A 13,988-nucleotide genomic window follows, 5' to 3' on the forward strand; every position below is an offset into this window, starting at 1 on the left:
ATGCATGAAATAAATTGTTCACACAGAGTGAATAAAAGAGTGGTGGGTGCACAGAATGTGCTGCCAGCAACAGTGGTTGAGGTAGCACAAGAGGATCTTTTAAGAGACTATTAGAGAGGTATACAAAATTGAGGGTTATGCAGTCAGGAAATTCTAGGTAGATTTGAGTGTGGGCTGAAGAGCCAGTACTGTGCTGTAGATTTCTGTATCCATGTCACAATCAATTATAAATAGCACTCAGCCACCTAAAATGCTGATGAAGCCCAACACAAATAGCACATCAATGGAATTGGGCTCAGTAAGATAACTTGGCCAGTGTGAACTATTTGGGTCAGAGGGTACATTTCTTTGCTGCACCACTATGTGCCAACAACACAAGGAATAAAATAATTTGACAGATTTTATGTCAACAAGTCAATAAATGTTTGCCTGGGCTTCAGGCAGCCCTTGAGTTCAATTCTTACCACTTTAGCAACTGTCTGCCAGTACTGGTGACTCCGACACTCATCCATTCGCTCTTTGTGGAAGAACTGGCATTTTTCTGGAACAAGTAGTACGTCGCTCACGAACTCACCAACTGTTGAGAAAATATATAAGTAAATCTATGTAACAGATTATAAGGCAAGTTTTCAAACACACATGGAGGTCACAGAATGAGCCAATTTATCAATTGTTCTTTGAAAATGCATCATTATACACAACAGAATTTCAACACCATTGGGTTGCTAATTGAAAAGCTCTTTCAGAGAGGTGACAAAGCCATGGAACATTCACACAGCCTCCTTCTGTGCTGCAGGATTCCATGAAATTCCAAAGTCCATGATTCAACTGCAAAAAAGAAGCAGGCAAATTTTCCGTGAATTTTGATAGAATTGAGAGATTTTATTGAAATCAATTGGCTCCAGATTCTTTTCAAATTCCCATTTCCAATTTCATTAAATAGATGGAAGACATAACATAAAAGGCTTGGCATGTCACTGAGCTATTCTGCTCAACTTGGATCCTTTGACCAAAAATGAAGCTATTTGGATTAAATAACTACTCGAGGACTTCAATGGGCTTGGAGACACCTTTAAATTTAGAAAAGTAGTACCAGAACATGCTCTTCCAGCCCACAAGTCCATGCCATCTCAATACACCCATGTGACTAATTAAGGTACCAAACCCATATGCCTTTGGAACATAGAAGGAAATCAGAGTACCCTAGGAAAACCTACATGGATACGGGGAGAACTTAAACTCCTAAGGGACAGCTGTGGATTTGAACCAGGTCACTGGCTCTGTAAAAGCATTGTGCTAACCACTACAAGCGTTGCCTTGTGGAGGGAACGGGACAATTAACATTTCAGATTGATCCCCTGTGTCTGGACTGAGAAAAAAGGAAAGACAGGCAAGGAAGGAAGAGGGGTCAGTGGGGAAAAGAGGACCAAGGAGGGGTGAAAGATGATGGACAGATAGAACCAGATACAGTGGAATTAGGAGAGAGAGATATGTAGAAGCAGACAAAGTAAATGGGAAAAAAATGGAGGGGGCAGATGGAATGAAGGATAAGGGACAGTAAAGGTGATTGAGGAAAGAAGATATGTGGAACCATACACAATGGGAAGTGTGGGAGGAGACAAAGGGGGAGTGGTGTGTGGCTGGAGAGTTGGGGAACAGATGGCTGTTGGGAGGGGCATATTGGAAAGAAGGGTGCACATGAAAGAACAGAGGCAGATGAGGACGGGAGAGAAAGGGACTGAGGGAGGGTTACAAAAAATGTTCATGCCACTGAGTTATAGACTATGTAGGCAGAATATGATGCAGAGTTCTTTAAATATGCCCGATCCCAAAACTATTCTAGCACCACTCCCCAACTTTCCCGACCATTTACAACTGCACTAGTGCTGCTTCTCGACCCAAGCAGAATTCTGCAATTTCATCAACTGCCACTAATTTCCACCCTACCCTCAAATTCACTTGGAGCATTTCCAGCACTCCTCTCTATGCTGAATCTGGCTCCATCTGAGGATGCAAATTATTTCCAGGCACTTATTCCAAATCCACTGAATCCCACACTTTACACCCTTCCCTGGTGTAATCCTGATCCATGCACTTTTTCTGCAGAGGCTGCATGTCCTCCCTGTCACTTCGTGGCTTTCCCACCATGTCTCAAAAATGTCCAAATTAGATATGTTTATTGCTACTTTAGATTGCCTTGAATGTTGAGGTAGTGGGGAATTATACTTGATGAAAATGCAAATGATGGGCTTGAGTGAGAATGGGTACTTGAGGGTTGGTCTGGATGTTTCATATTCAATAACTTTGAGAATTACATTTGATTCTACCTTATTTCTCCTTGACTTGTGATGGATTATGTTATATTTTATATTGTATATAGATATGTTTTTGGAAGATAGATTGTGGGATTTTTAGTTAGGTCATACACAGATAGAAGCACTTCAAAACAGTTCTCATTTAAATTGCCAGAGCTTGGCTCAAACCAGATAGTCCAGGCTCCAAGTGCCTTTGCAAAAACTTTGCAGAATGCCTATAGAAACTTGACAAGTAGGTGTTCATTGGACATGCTGTGGAGTAATGGATTATTGTTGGGAAAAACAACAGATGTATGAACTCGGAAGATGAGGTCTGGTGTCGCAGTCTATCTGAATGCAGTTCATGTGATTTTGCAAGCAGAGAGAGTAAAACAGGCTTTTCTCTGAGAAAGAGAAAGAGAGAGAGAGAATTCAGTTCTATAGTTCAGCAGCAGCAGCTGGAACTGGAACAGGACAAGCTGGCAAGCTTGTGGAAAAACCCCATTTTGAAAACAGGTTGTGAGTTCATATTTCAGCCTGTTCAAAGCCCTTGTGATCTATACAAGAGGAGATGGCTGGCTGTATAATGTTTCACTTGAAATAAGGGAAACAAAAAGAAACTCTGGGGTGATCTGAAAGAAAGAGGATATCATTTGGAAAACCCTGATGGGGAAAGTTTCTTCAGCAAGAGACTGAAGTGGCTGATCTGAAGGAATCAATTTGTGTCGAACAAGTAACAAATCTTTCTCTGAAAAATAACAAGAACCTTACTGAGCAGTAACCATTTACATTTGAAGCACCAAAGCCTGATGAAATTCATAAATATTAAATTCTGTGCACAGTATAAGAATTGCCTGCAACCAGTAAACTTGGAAGAGTGAGAAGTGAGATTAGACTATGAATCAAATAATGTTTCTGAACTTACATACACATTACACACACGTGCACTTAGAATTACTAGGGGGGGGGGGGTTAAGATAGGTTGTTAATAATAATAAGTTAGAATTTGATTCTGTTTTAATGTTTAAAAATAATTAAAAGTAATTTTTGTTTAAGTAGCCATTTGTCTTGGTGAATTTCTATTGCTGCTGGGTTTTATGGTCCTCTGGGCCTGTAATATGCCCAATCCAAAATTTTAAAATCTCCAGATTTATTAATTTTGAGGATTGCAAAAGCTTTTGATCCAATCCTATTATAATCCAATCCTTTTCCAGTTGGACCAGTGGTTCTCAACCTTTTTCTTTCCACTCACATACAACTTTAAGTATTCCCTATTGTGACAGAATATATAGATATGTTTTTGGGAGATAAATTGGGAAAAGTTTGTTAGAGTAGGTCACATACAAACACTTTAAAACATATCTTATTTAAAATACTGGAGCTCTGCTAATGCTAGACATATCAGCTCCACAGCTTTTGCAAGTGCTTTGGAGAGTCCCCAAGAGACTTCATTACTGGATTGTTGTTTACAAAAAGGCAACAGATCTTGTCGAAGTTGCCTTCTGTCTGGAAGAGAACTTGCTGTTCTAAGAGGGTCAGGTGGTTTTGCAAGCAGAGAGAGTCAAACAGGCTTTTTCTCCGAGAGAGATAGACTTCTACAGTGTTACAGTCAGTAACAGCAGCTGGGACTGGAACAGGACAAGCTGGCAAGCTTGTGGAAAGCCCATTTTGGAAGACGGGTTTGTAAGATGCTTTGTTCAGCCTGGTCAAAGCCCTTGTGGTTCATCCAAGAGGAGAGGACTGGCTGTCTAATGTTTCACTTGGAATAAGAGGAGCAAAAAGGCACTCTCTGGTGACCTGAAAGAAAGAGAACCCTGAGGGGGGCAAGTTTCGTCAGCAAGACACTGGAGTGGCTGATTAAAAAATCAGTTGTGGATGTCCTGCGACAACAAATCTCTCTAAAAACCGACAAGAACCTTCCTGAGCAGTAACCATTTACCTTTCAAGCACCACAGCCTGGTGAACTTTATAAATGTTTAATTCTGTGTACGGTATAAGAATGCCTGTAACCATTACATACACATGCACTTAGAATTAGAAGGGGGTTAAGTAGGTTAATAGTGATAAGTTAAATTTTGATTCTATTTTCATGTTTAAAGATAATTAAAAGCAACCTTTGTTTCAGTAACCATTTGTCTTGGTGAATATCTATTGCTACTGGGTTTTGGGGTCTTCTGGGGTTGTAACTCTATGACATAGGTGCTCTGTGATTAGTAAGGGATTGCTTAAGGTGTATGTTGGTGGAAAGATAAAGTTTGAAAATCACTGTTTTAATAGTTGTCGAAGGTTACAAGAGGATGCAGACAGGATGCAGAGTTGGGTGGAAAAGTGGCAGATGGATTTCAATTTGGATAAGTGTGAGGTGATGTATTTTGGAAGGACAAACAAGAAGACTGAGTACAGGATTAATGAGTCCATTAAAATAACCCTCTATTTTTCTTTCATCCATGTCTAAGAGTCTCTTAAATGTCCCCATTGTTTCAGCCTCCACCACCATCTCCAGCAAAGCATTCCAAGCACCCACAATTCCCTGTGTAAAAAAAAATTACTCCTGATGTCTCCCCTAAACTTCTCTCCCTTCACTTTGTATATATGTCCTCTGGTGTTTGCTGATCCTGCCCTGGGAAACAGGTGCTGGCTGTCCACCCTATCTATGCCTTTCATAACCTAAAAGACCTCTATCAAGTATCCTTTCATCCTTCAAAGAGAAAAGCCCCAGCTTTGCTAACCTTGCCTCACAAGGCTTGTTTTCCAGTCCAGGTAACATCCAGATAAATCTCCTCTGCCCCCTCCCCATAGCTTCCACATCCTTCCTATAATGAGGAGACCAGAACTGAACACAATACTCACCAAAGATTTGTAGAGTTGTAACATGGCCTCTCTACTTCTGAATTCAATTCCCCTATTAATGAATCCCAGCATCTCATAGGCCTTCTTAACTATCCTATCAACCTGTGTGGTGACCTTGAAGAATGTAGAATTTGCACTCCAAGGTCCCTCTATTCATTCACTCTCTTAAGTAACTGACCATTAATCCTGTACTCAGCCTTCTAGTTTGTCCTTCCAAAATGCATCACCTCACACTTATCCAAATTGAAATCCATCTGCCACTTTTCCACCCAACTCTGCATCCTGGCTACATCCTCTTGTAACCTTCGACAACCTTCAGCTCCATCCACAACGCCTCCAACCTTCGTGTCATCTGCAAACTTGCTGACTCATCCTTCTGCCTCGTCATCCAGGTCATTTATAAAAATCACAAAGAGCAGGGGTCTCAGAACAGATCCACTAGTCACCGACCTCCAGGCAAAATACTTTCCTTCCATTACTACTTACTACTACATTACTCTGCTTTCTTCCTACAAGCCAATTATTTATCCACACAGCCAATTTCCCACTGATCCCATAACTCATGACTTTCTGGATCAGTCACTCGTGGGGGACCTTGTCAAATGCTTTGCTAAAATCCACGATGACCACATCTACCGCTCTTCCTTCATCAATTTCTTTTGTTACATCTTCAAAAAACTCAATTAGGCTTGTGAGGCACCACCTTCCCTTCACAAAGCCATGCTGCCTTTCCTTGAGTGGACTGGACCTCTCCAAATGCTCATAGATCTTATCCTTACGGATATTCTCCAATAGTTTACACTCCACTGACATAAGACTACAATTCCCAGGATTTTCCCTATTACCTTTTGTAAACAAGGGGACAACATTTGCCATTCTCCAATCCTTCAGTACCTCCCCTGCAGCCAAAGAGAATTCAAAGATCATAATTACTGCCCCACCTATCTGTTCCCACAGCAGCCTGGGGTACATCGCGTCCAGCCCAGGGACTTATCAATCTTGATGTTTTGAAGAAGATCCAACACTTTTGTTTCCTTAATTTCCACAATGTCCAGCACACAGGACTGTTCAACATGATCAAGGTCATTTTCTCTGGTTTGTCCTTCCAAAATGCATCACCTCACATTATCCAAATTGAAATCCATCTGCCACTTTTCCACCCAACTCTGCATCCTGTCTACATCCTCTTGTAACCTTCGACAACCTTCAGCTCCATCCACATGATCTTTGAATTCTCTTTGGCTGCAGGGGAGGTACTGGAGGATTGGAGAATGGCAAATGTTGTCCTTTTATCTGGAATTCCAAACACCGGCAACCTCCAAAATCAAGCACTTTTATTGGTAGATGACATTACACGTGAGTAATGATAATTTCCTGCAGTAAATTCTCCATTTTTAAAAGGAGCACCCCCCCCCATCCCTGTCATCCCCATCCCTGCCCCACCCCATGGGCACCCTATCTTACCTTGTGGAAAGGTGACCCTAGGCCCTGAGCACCAAGTGGGAAAGAGGCAGGTGGCAGCTGGCTCAAAGCAGGAGAAATAGCCATCTTCCTTACCCATAACTCCCCCATGTACCTTGGAACCGCTCTGGTGCTGGCCGAATGGTTCCAACTGTGTGGGGGATTATGGGTAATGAAGACGGCCATTGCTCCCAGATTGAACCACTGCTGCAATCCAGAGTGGCGTTTTGGGCTCAGCCACATTACACCCTTGCTGCAATGTTGGGAGTTAGATGGGGGCAGCCAATGGACAGTGCTGCGCTGCCGTGGTGTGCCTAAGGGTCAGCCCAACAAGCTGGTGGTGCGCCTGAAAGCCGCCACCACTCAGTACCACTGTCCCTAAGGCCTGCTCCTCCTGCTGATCTGAACCTCAGGAGGCTGTTCCTGACCCACTTGGCCCCTGGCTCCAAGCAGCCGATGCTGACCGGCTTTTTGGCAAACCTCCCAGGCCACCCTACCGCCTCCGACCTCTAGCTGACCAACACACTGGTCAAGAGCCTCCTGTACGACGCATGTTGAACCCTACTCCTGTGCTCAGACTGGCTGAGGGTGCAAAATAGTCTGGCACCACCCTTGGGAGGTGGAGGGCTGATGGACGGACGGCTGAAGGAGGGAAACAGATGGCTAGAGGAGAGAGACTGGAGGGGGGGGGGGTGGGGGCTAGGTGCAAGGCATTTGTTTAAAGGGATCAAAATCAAAATAATTCCAAAATCCTGAAGATTCCAAACAACAGCAGGTGTCCGGACCTGATAATTCTGGATAAAACGTACTGATGCATAGTATTCATTTAGGACCTCGCCAACTTACTTTGCCTCTAGGCACATGCTGCCTCCCTTATCTTTTGGCGGCCCCACCTTCATTCTCGTCATCTTTCAGTTCTTCGTATATGCACAGAAGTTCTCCTTAATTCTACATGTCAAGGACATTATAGACAAAACTTTCCAGGTTCTAGTATTTCTTAATTTCAAAATGTGTCATCTTCAAGAAAACATAGGCTACGATATTCTAAATTACTTTCTTATTTATCCAATAAACTAAATTTCATAGATGCAGCATTATATAGCTTTAATTCATTCATAAAACAGATAAAAATTTTGCATAACTTCACATTAAGGTTTTCATTACGATGAATAAACATAGACTATATAACGATATTCAACTTTAAAGAGATGTAAAAGAAAAAAGACAAATTCAAAGAAAATTATCTCAAGCTCATGTTGGTCGAAGAATGAGATGCAAGCTCTTAGCCTGCACAGATATTATGACATATTACATCATAGTCACTATGGTAACACTACAAACAATATTTTTCTTAAAGAGACAAGCACAAAATTAATTAAGAATCAAAAACACAAGGTTTTAACCTTTACAGCCTTGTCATGCCCACTTCAAGCTCCTAAGTCCTTTCTTAAGCTCCTTGCTAGCTACCATATGCATCTCGTGGCCCTTTTTGTTTTCTGCTTCCTTTATTTAATGTCTGCTTCCTTCTTCCTCTTGACTTGTTGTTTGACCTGTTTCATCAGCAATGGTTCCCTTTTCCTACCAACTTTTTCTTGTCCCTATGGGACAAACCTATCTTGAACCCTGCACAAGTGGTCCCTAAACTTCCTCCACATTATTTCCGTGCTGTCACCCTTAAACGTGCGTTTCCAATTTACTCTCGCTAGTTCCTGCCTCGTCCCTTCATAAGTAGCCCTTCCCCAGTTAAGCACTTTTCCAGTTTGACTGTTTATGCCCTTTTCTATAGCTATGTTGAAGCTCACCAAAATGGTCCCCCAACAAGATGTCTGCCATCTGACCATGTTCATTGCCCAGTGTGCCCTCTCCTCTCGTGGCTGGTCCACATACTGTGTCAGGAATCCTTCTTGAACACACCTGACAAATTCAACCCCATCTAGCCCTCCAGCAGTCAGTAGGTACCAGTCAATATTAGGAATGTTGAAATCATCCTTAACTACAACCCTGTATTTCCCACACCATTCCAAAATCTGCCATCTTATCTGCTCCTCAGTGTCCCGAGGGCTATTTGGGAGCCTATTGACTTCCTGCACAGTGATAGCTTCCTTCCTATTCCTGACTTCCACCTACACCGACTCAGTGGACACTCCCTCTACAGCATCCTCTCTTTCTATAGCCGTGATACTATTCCTGACCAGTAATCCCACTTCCCCCACCCCCCCCTCAATTTTACCTCCCATCCTATTCTTATTAAAATACCCAAACCCAGGAACCTGCATCGTCCAATCTTGACCTTCCTCCAGCCAAGTTTCAGCTATAGCCACAACATCGTAGTTCCATGGACGGATAAATGGTCTAGATTCATCCCCTTTATTCAGAATTACCACTCCTCTAACTGGCTATTTTCATGCTTTGTCCCCTGCCTGTCCTTCCTCACCCATTCAGAGCACATACCATCATGCTTTTGTCCTTCTATCTTAATCTCTACCCTCATTCGGATTCCCACCCCCTGCCAAACTAATTTAAACCCTCCCCAACAGCTCAGCAAACCTGCCCACCAGGATAGGGGTCCCCCTCCAGTTCAGGAGTACCCCGTCCTGTTTTTACAGGTCAGATCTTCCCCAGAAGAAATCCCAATTGTCCAGAAATATGAACCCCTGTTCCCTGCACCATCACTGCAGCCACGCATTCATGTGCCCTAACTTCCTGTACCTACCCTCTCTGGCACGTGGCACTGGTAGCAATACTGAGATTACCACCCCTAAGGTCCAGCCATCTTAGGGGTAACTGCCTCCCTGAAACACCTATCACTACCTATGCCTCCAACAAGATCTGCAGTTCATGGAGTAAATGAAGTCATGTAGTAAATAAGCATTCAGTTAGGTTATTCATTGCCCTTGAGCCCAGTGGGGAACCATCCATACTAACCCCATCATATAGCATTTGGCTTGCTACACTTCTTTGACTGGGCAATTCAAATGCTCATTTGGACACTTCTTAAATGCTGTCAGCAATTTTGCTTTCACCATTCTTTCAAGTAGTGTGATATGGATCTGGATGAAAAAAAACTCTGCTCAGATCCCCTCGATCTCTTGGTTCATATCCTAAATTTGCCCAAGAGCTCTATTTACCTTTGATATGGGGAAAATGTTTCCTGCAGCCTTCCAGCCTTCCCTACCAATACCCCTCATAATTTTAGATACCTTAGTTATGTCCCATCATAACCTATTCCATCCAGAGAAAACAGACCAAGCTCTTCACCCATTCTGGCACTATTACATTTTTCATGGACCTGGAGACCCCCACATTACCCAGAAGGGGAGCAGGAGGGAGTGGCTGGCTTCCAAGAATACAGTAAACATCAGAATCTTTCATATCTTCGTGTCATCTGTGTAAATGCCAAGAAATATAGTTTGAATAAAATCAATTTTGAATTGATTTACTTTTTTGTCCCTGAATAAATTCTGAAAGAGCAAATTTAATTCTATGTCTCAAATTTTTGGGGTACAATTTGTGAATTCTGCAAGGGTGAATTTCTGTTACCCAAAATGGGCGTATATTTAGGATTGCTGATTCATTGAGGGCTATGTAGCAATGGGAAAAGAACGTAACAAACTAAGGTTTTTTCCATAAAAGGGAACAAACATTAATAAATAACCTTATTTGATAATTTTTTAATATAATCCATGACAATTCCAGATCATTCTCAGAAAGAAAATATAGTAAAAATGTTGGTGCGACATTGAACTTGGGCTACATAACTTATCTGCCCCACATTAATCAATTTGACACAATTGCATGGTCTTTTTCAATTCACTTCAGATCTGCTTTGGCCAAGAGGTCTGCCCATTCCCCTCAAAGGATTCTAAAGGATTCTATCTTAACAGATATCCCACCCAATAATTCTCGAGACACAATCTGGACCAAAAGATATTATGCTGAGAAATTAATCTTTGTCGACTCTTCTACACAGTAACTGATTTCATTAAATGTCTGACAAAAGACAAAGGAGGAAAAACCCAACACCCAACCCCAACCAACCAATTTTCCCTTACAACTGCTGCATCCGTGTCTGCCTGTCCCACATCGGACTTGTCAGCCACAAACGAGCCTGCAGCTGACGTGGACATTACCCCTCCATAAATCTTCATCTGCGAAGCCAAGCAAAGGAAGGATCACAAAATATATTCAGTTTGATACCTACTAAATAAGACGTATGAGAGAACTGTTGACTTTTCAACTAATAACAAACACAAATACATTCATGGGAGCTACCTTCTCAGTTTTATAAATATAGTATGAGAGAGACAACAAAATATTGTTGGTTGCTTTTGCAACAATGCTGGATTTTGAGTGAAAATAGATTTGAACTCACCAAGGCACTTAACTGGAATTACCATATGAGTGTGGCCTCGACACTGTTTCTTTCCCTTTTTACACCAGTTTTCAATGCTGATTGGTTTATTTGCTTCCATCACATTGGTAATTTGGAGCTCTGGGTAAACCTAACAGAAGTAAATATTCATATCAGGCATATTTGTATTTCTGACAACTAGCAGGGCAAATAATAAATGTCCTCAAATTAAACTACATTTGCCAAGTTGTTTTACGAAACAGCACTCACCTTGACATCCAAGGCAGAAGTTGTGACCAGGAGTTATTAATAAATTTAAATTTTATTTTACAGACAGTAGCAGCTGATTCTGGCCATTTAAACTCAAGTCGCTCAATTACACCCAAATTAACCTACAAGCCTGTACATTTTGAACTGTGGAAACCGAAGCACCCGGAGGAAACCCACGCAGACATGGGGAGAACATAATTTGAACCTGGGTCACTGGCACTGTAATAGGGATTGCACTATTGACCGGTTCGGCAACCCCTGTGCAAATAATGAACTTGAATTCAAGATATTCAAACAGAAATGTTATTGGTTTCTTTTCCAGCACATTCATGCTTTATTTCACTCATCAGTATTTGAAGAATTTGGCTTTACTTTACTGCCTGTAAGAGAAACCATTAATGGACCCCTTAAGAGACAATTAAATCATCAGATGAGATATTTTGCATAACTTCCCTTTATCATTTGAACAAATTATATTAAAGCAGAAATTCACAGTTTGATAAAATGAACAACAGTCAGTCATACTGCGTGGAAACGGGTCTTTCGGCCCATCTTCCCCACACCAAAGTCCCCCACCCACACTTGTCTCACCATATCCCTCTGAACCTATCCTATGCATCTATCTATCCAAATATTTCTTAAACATTGCAATAGTACCTGCCTCAACTACCCCTTTGGCACCTTGTTCCACACATCCACTTGTGAAAAAAGAGCTAAGCAGACTCACCTCTTGACAATATTGCTGAATTTCTTCCTTGTTCCCTAAGCAGCTTTTAGTTCCTGAAGGATCAGGTTCCCATTTTCCATTGTTAATATTGATATGCATATTGAGCTTCCCACAGAACATGGCAATCTGTGGTTCACCTACTGCAAATCCAGCTCCAGTATTGGCTGCCAATGCCTGAAACAGAGAAAATACTCCACTAGTAATTCTCTTTATGACCACCAATATTATCCAAGTTAATACAGCAAGTATTTAAATTCATCCTTATTTAATTTATTCACAGTATGTAATTTTTGCCCATTTCTAAAAACTTTTCACACGGTGTCAGAAGTATCCAGGATCAAAGTAACATTAAAAAGTAGTCATGTAGAAATGAACAAGTAGGTAATGGAGACTGGTCACATCCCACATTAGAAATTGAAAAACAACAAGGCATATTAGATTTGACCAAATTCTACTTTTGTAGTGTCAAAGGTAGAGTTGATGAAAGAAACACAGAGACTAGGTGCTAGGCAGGAACTCAGTGGATCAGGCAGCAACCATGAACAGAATCACTCTGACGACGGCCAGGGCCGAGAGCAGACATCAATGTGGGAACAGTGAGTGGAATTTGAATGGCTGGCTACAGGAAGTTCCAGGCAGATCAGGAGCACCCAGGAAAAACCCAAGCAGGTAACGGTGTGAGAGCGTGCAAACTCCTTACAAAAAAAGTTGGATTCGAATCCAGCTCACTGGCACTGTAATAGCTTTGTGCTAACTGCTGTGCTGACTATGTTGCCCTTCATGGATGTTTTTTTTGTTTCAGTCCTAGCCAGACTACTACCTTCCTCAGCTCTTTTCTAGTATGAAAATAGGAAGTAGGAACAGGAGTAGGCCAAATATGGCCCATCGAGCCTGCTCCGCCATTCAATACGATCATGGCTGATCTAATTTATGACCTAACTCCACCTACCTGCCTTCTTCATATATCCCCTAATTCCTCTATCATGTAAAAATTTATCTAACCAAATTTTAAATATGTTTAATGAGGCAGCCTCAACCACTTCCCTGGTTAGAGAATTCTAAACATTCACTACTCTCTGGGAAAAACTATTTTTCCTCATCTCTGTCCTAAATCTACTCCCCCGAATCTTGAGACTGTGTCCTCTTGTTTTAGTTTCCCCGGCCAGCTCAAAAAACTTTCCTATATCTATCCTATCCATACCCTTCATAATCCTATATGTTTCTATAAGATCTCCTCTCATTCTTCTGAACTCGAGCGAATACAATCCTAGACGATTTAATCTTTCATCATAAGTCAACCCCTTCATCCCAGGGATCAACCTAGTAAACCTCCTCTGGACTGTCTCCAAAGCCAGTATATTCCTCAAATATGGAGACCAGAACTGGACACAGTACTCCAGGTGCGGTCTCACCAGTATCTTATACAGTTGCAACATTTGCAACAACAGATGGGGGAGGGAAACTCATCAAGGAGGCAGATTGCCCTAATTGTAATTGTCAGCTCAATGTTCAATCATTTTTAAATATGAAACTGCAAAACATTCAGAACAACCAACAAATTAAATTTTTTAAAAACTGCTGGAGGAACTCAGTGGGTCAGGCAGCATCTACAAAGCATAACAAACAGTCGACAGTTTGGATTGAGATTATACATCATAACTGAGAGTGTAAAAGATAGCCAGAAAAAGAGATGAGGGGGGAGGTTGGAGCTGGCAGGTGGATTGAGGCGAGGAGGGGATGATGGGCAGTTGGAGTCAGGTGGGGCAGGAAAGAGTACAGAGACTAAAGCTGGGAGGTAATGTGGAACTACAAAGAGCTGCAGATGATGGAATCTGATGAGAGGGGAAGATAACGAGTGGAACCTAATAGGAATGGATGGTGGCCAGATGGGAACAGATGAGGGAGGGATAAGAAAACCAGTAGGAGGTGTGTATTGGCGATGGAGAGGTGCAGGAGGGTAAAAAACTGTTGCTGCAGTCTGGGGTGGAGGAGGATGGAAAGAAGAGAGTACAAGGGTAAATCAGAAGAGAGAAGG

At 41.9% G+C, this 13,988-nt stretch overlaps 1 protein-coding gene across 2 annotated transcripts in view; it reads right to left on the reverse strand.

Moving 5' to 3' along the window:
• Positions 1–13,988, reverse strand: part of aplp2 (amyloid beta (A4) precursor-like protein 2) — a 189,930-nt gene that overhangs the window by 132,482 nt on the left and 43,460 nt on the right. For both annotated transcript variants that reach the window (XM_069894362.1, XM_069894363.1), the window contains exons 2-4: positions 11,954–12,127; positions 10,978–11,107; positions 465–577 (exon numbers count right to left, since the gene is read on the reverse strand). In XM_069894362.1, coding sequence (XP_069750463.1) covers positions 465–577; positions 10,978–11,107; positions 11,954–12,127 — 417 coding nt within the window. The remainder of the gene's footprint in view (positions 1–464; positions 578–10,977; positions 11,108–11,953; positions 12,128–13,988) is intronic.

The sequence above is a fragment of the Narcine bancroftii genome, chromosome 8 (assembly GCF_036971445.1).
Source record: "Narcine bancroftii isolate sNarBan1 chromosome 8, sNarBan1.hap1, whole genome shotgun sequence".
Lineage (NCBI taxonomy): Eukaryota > Metazoa > Chordata > Chondrichthyes > Torpediniformes > Narcinidae > Narcine > Narcine bancroftii.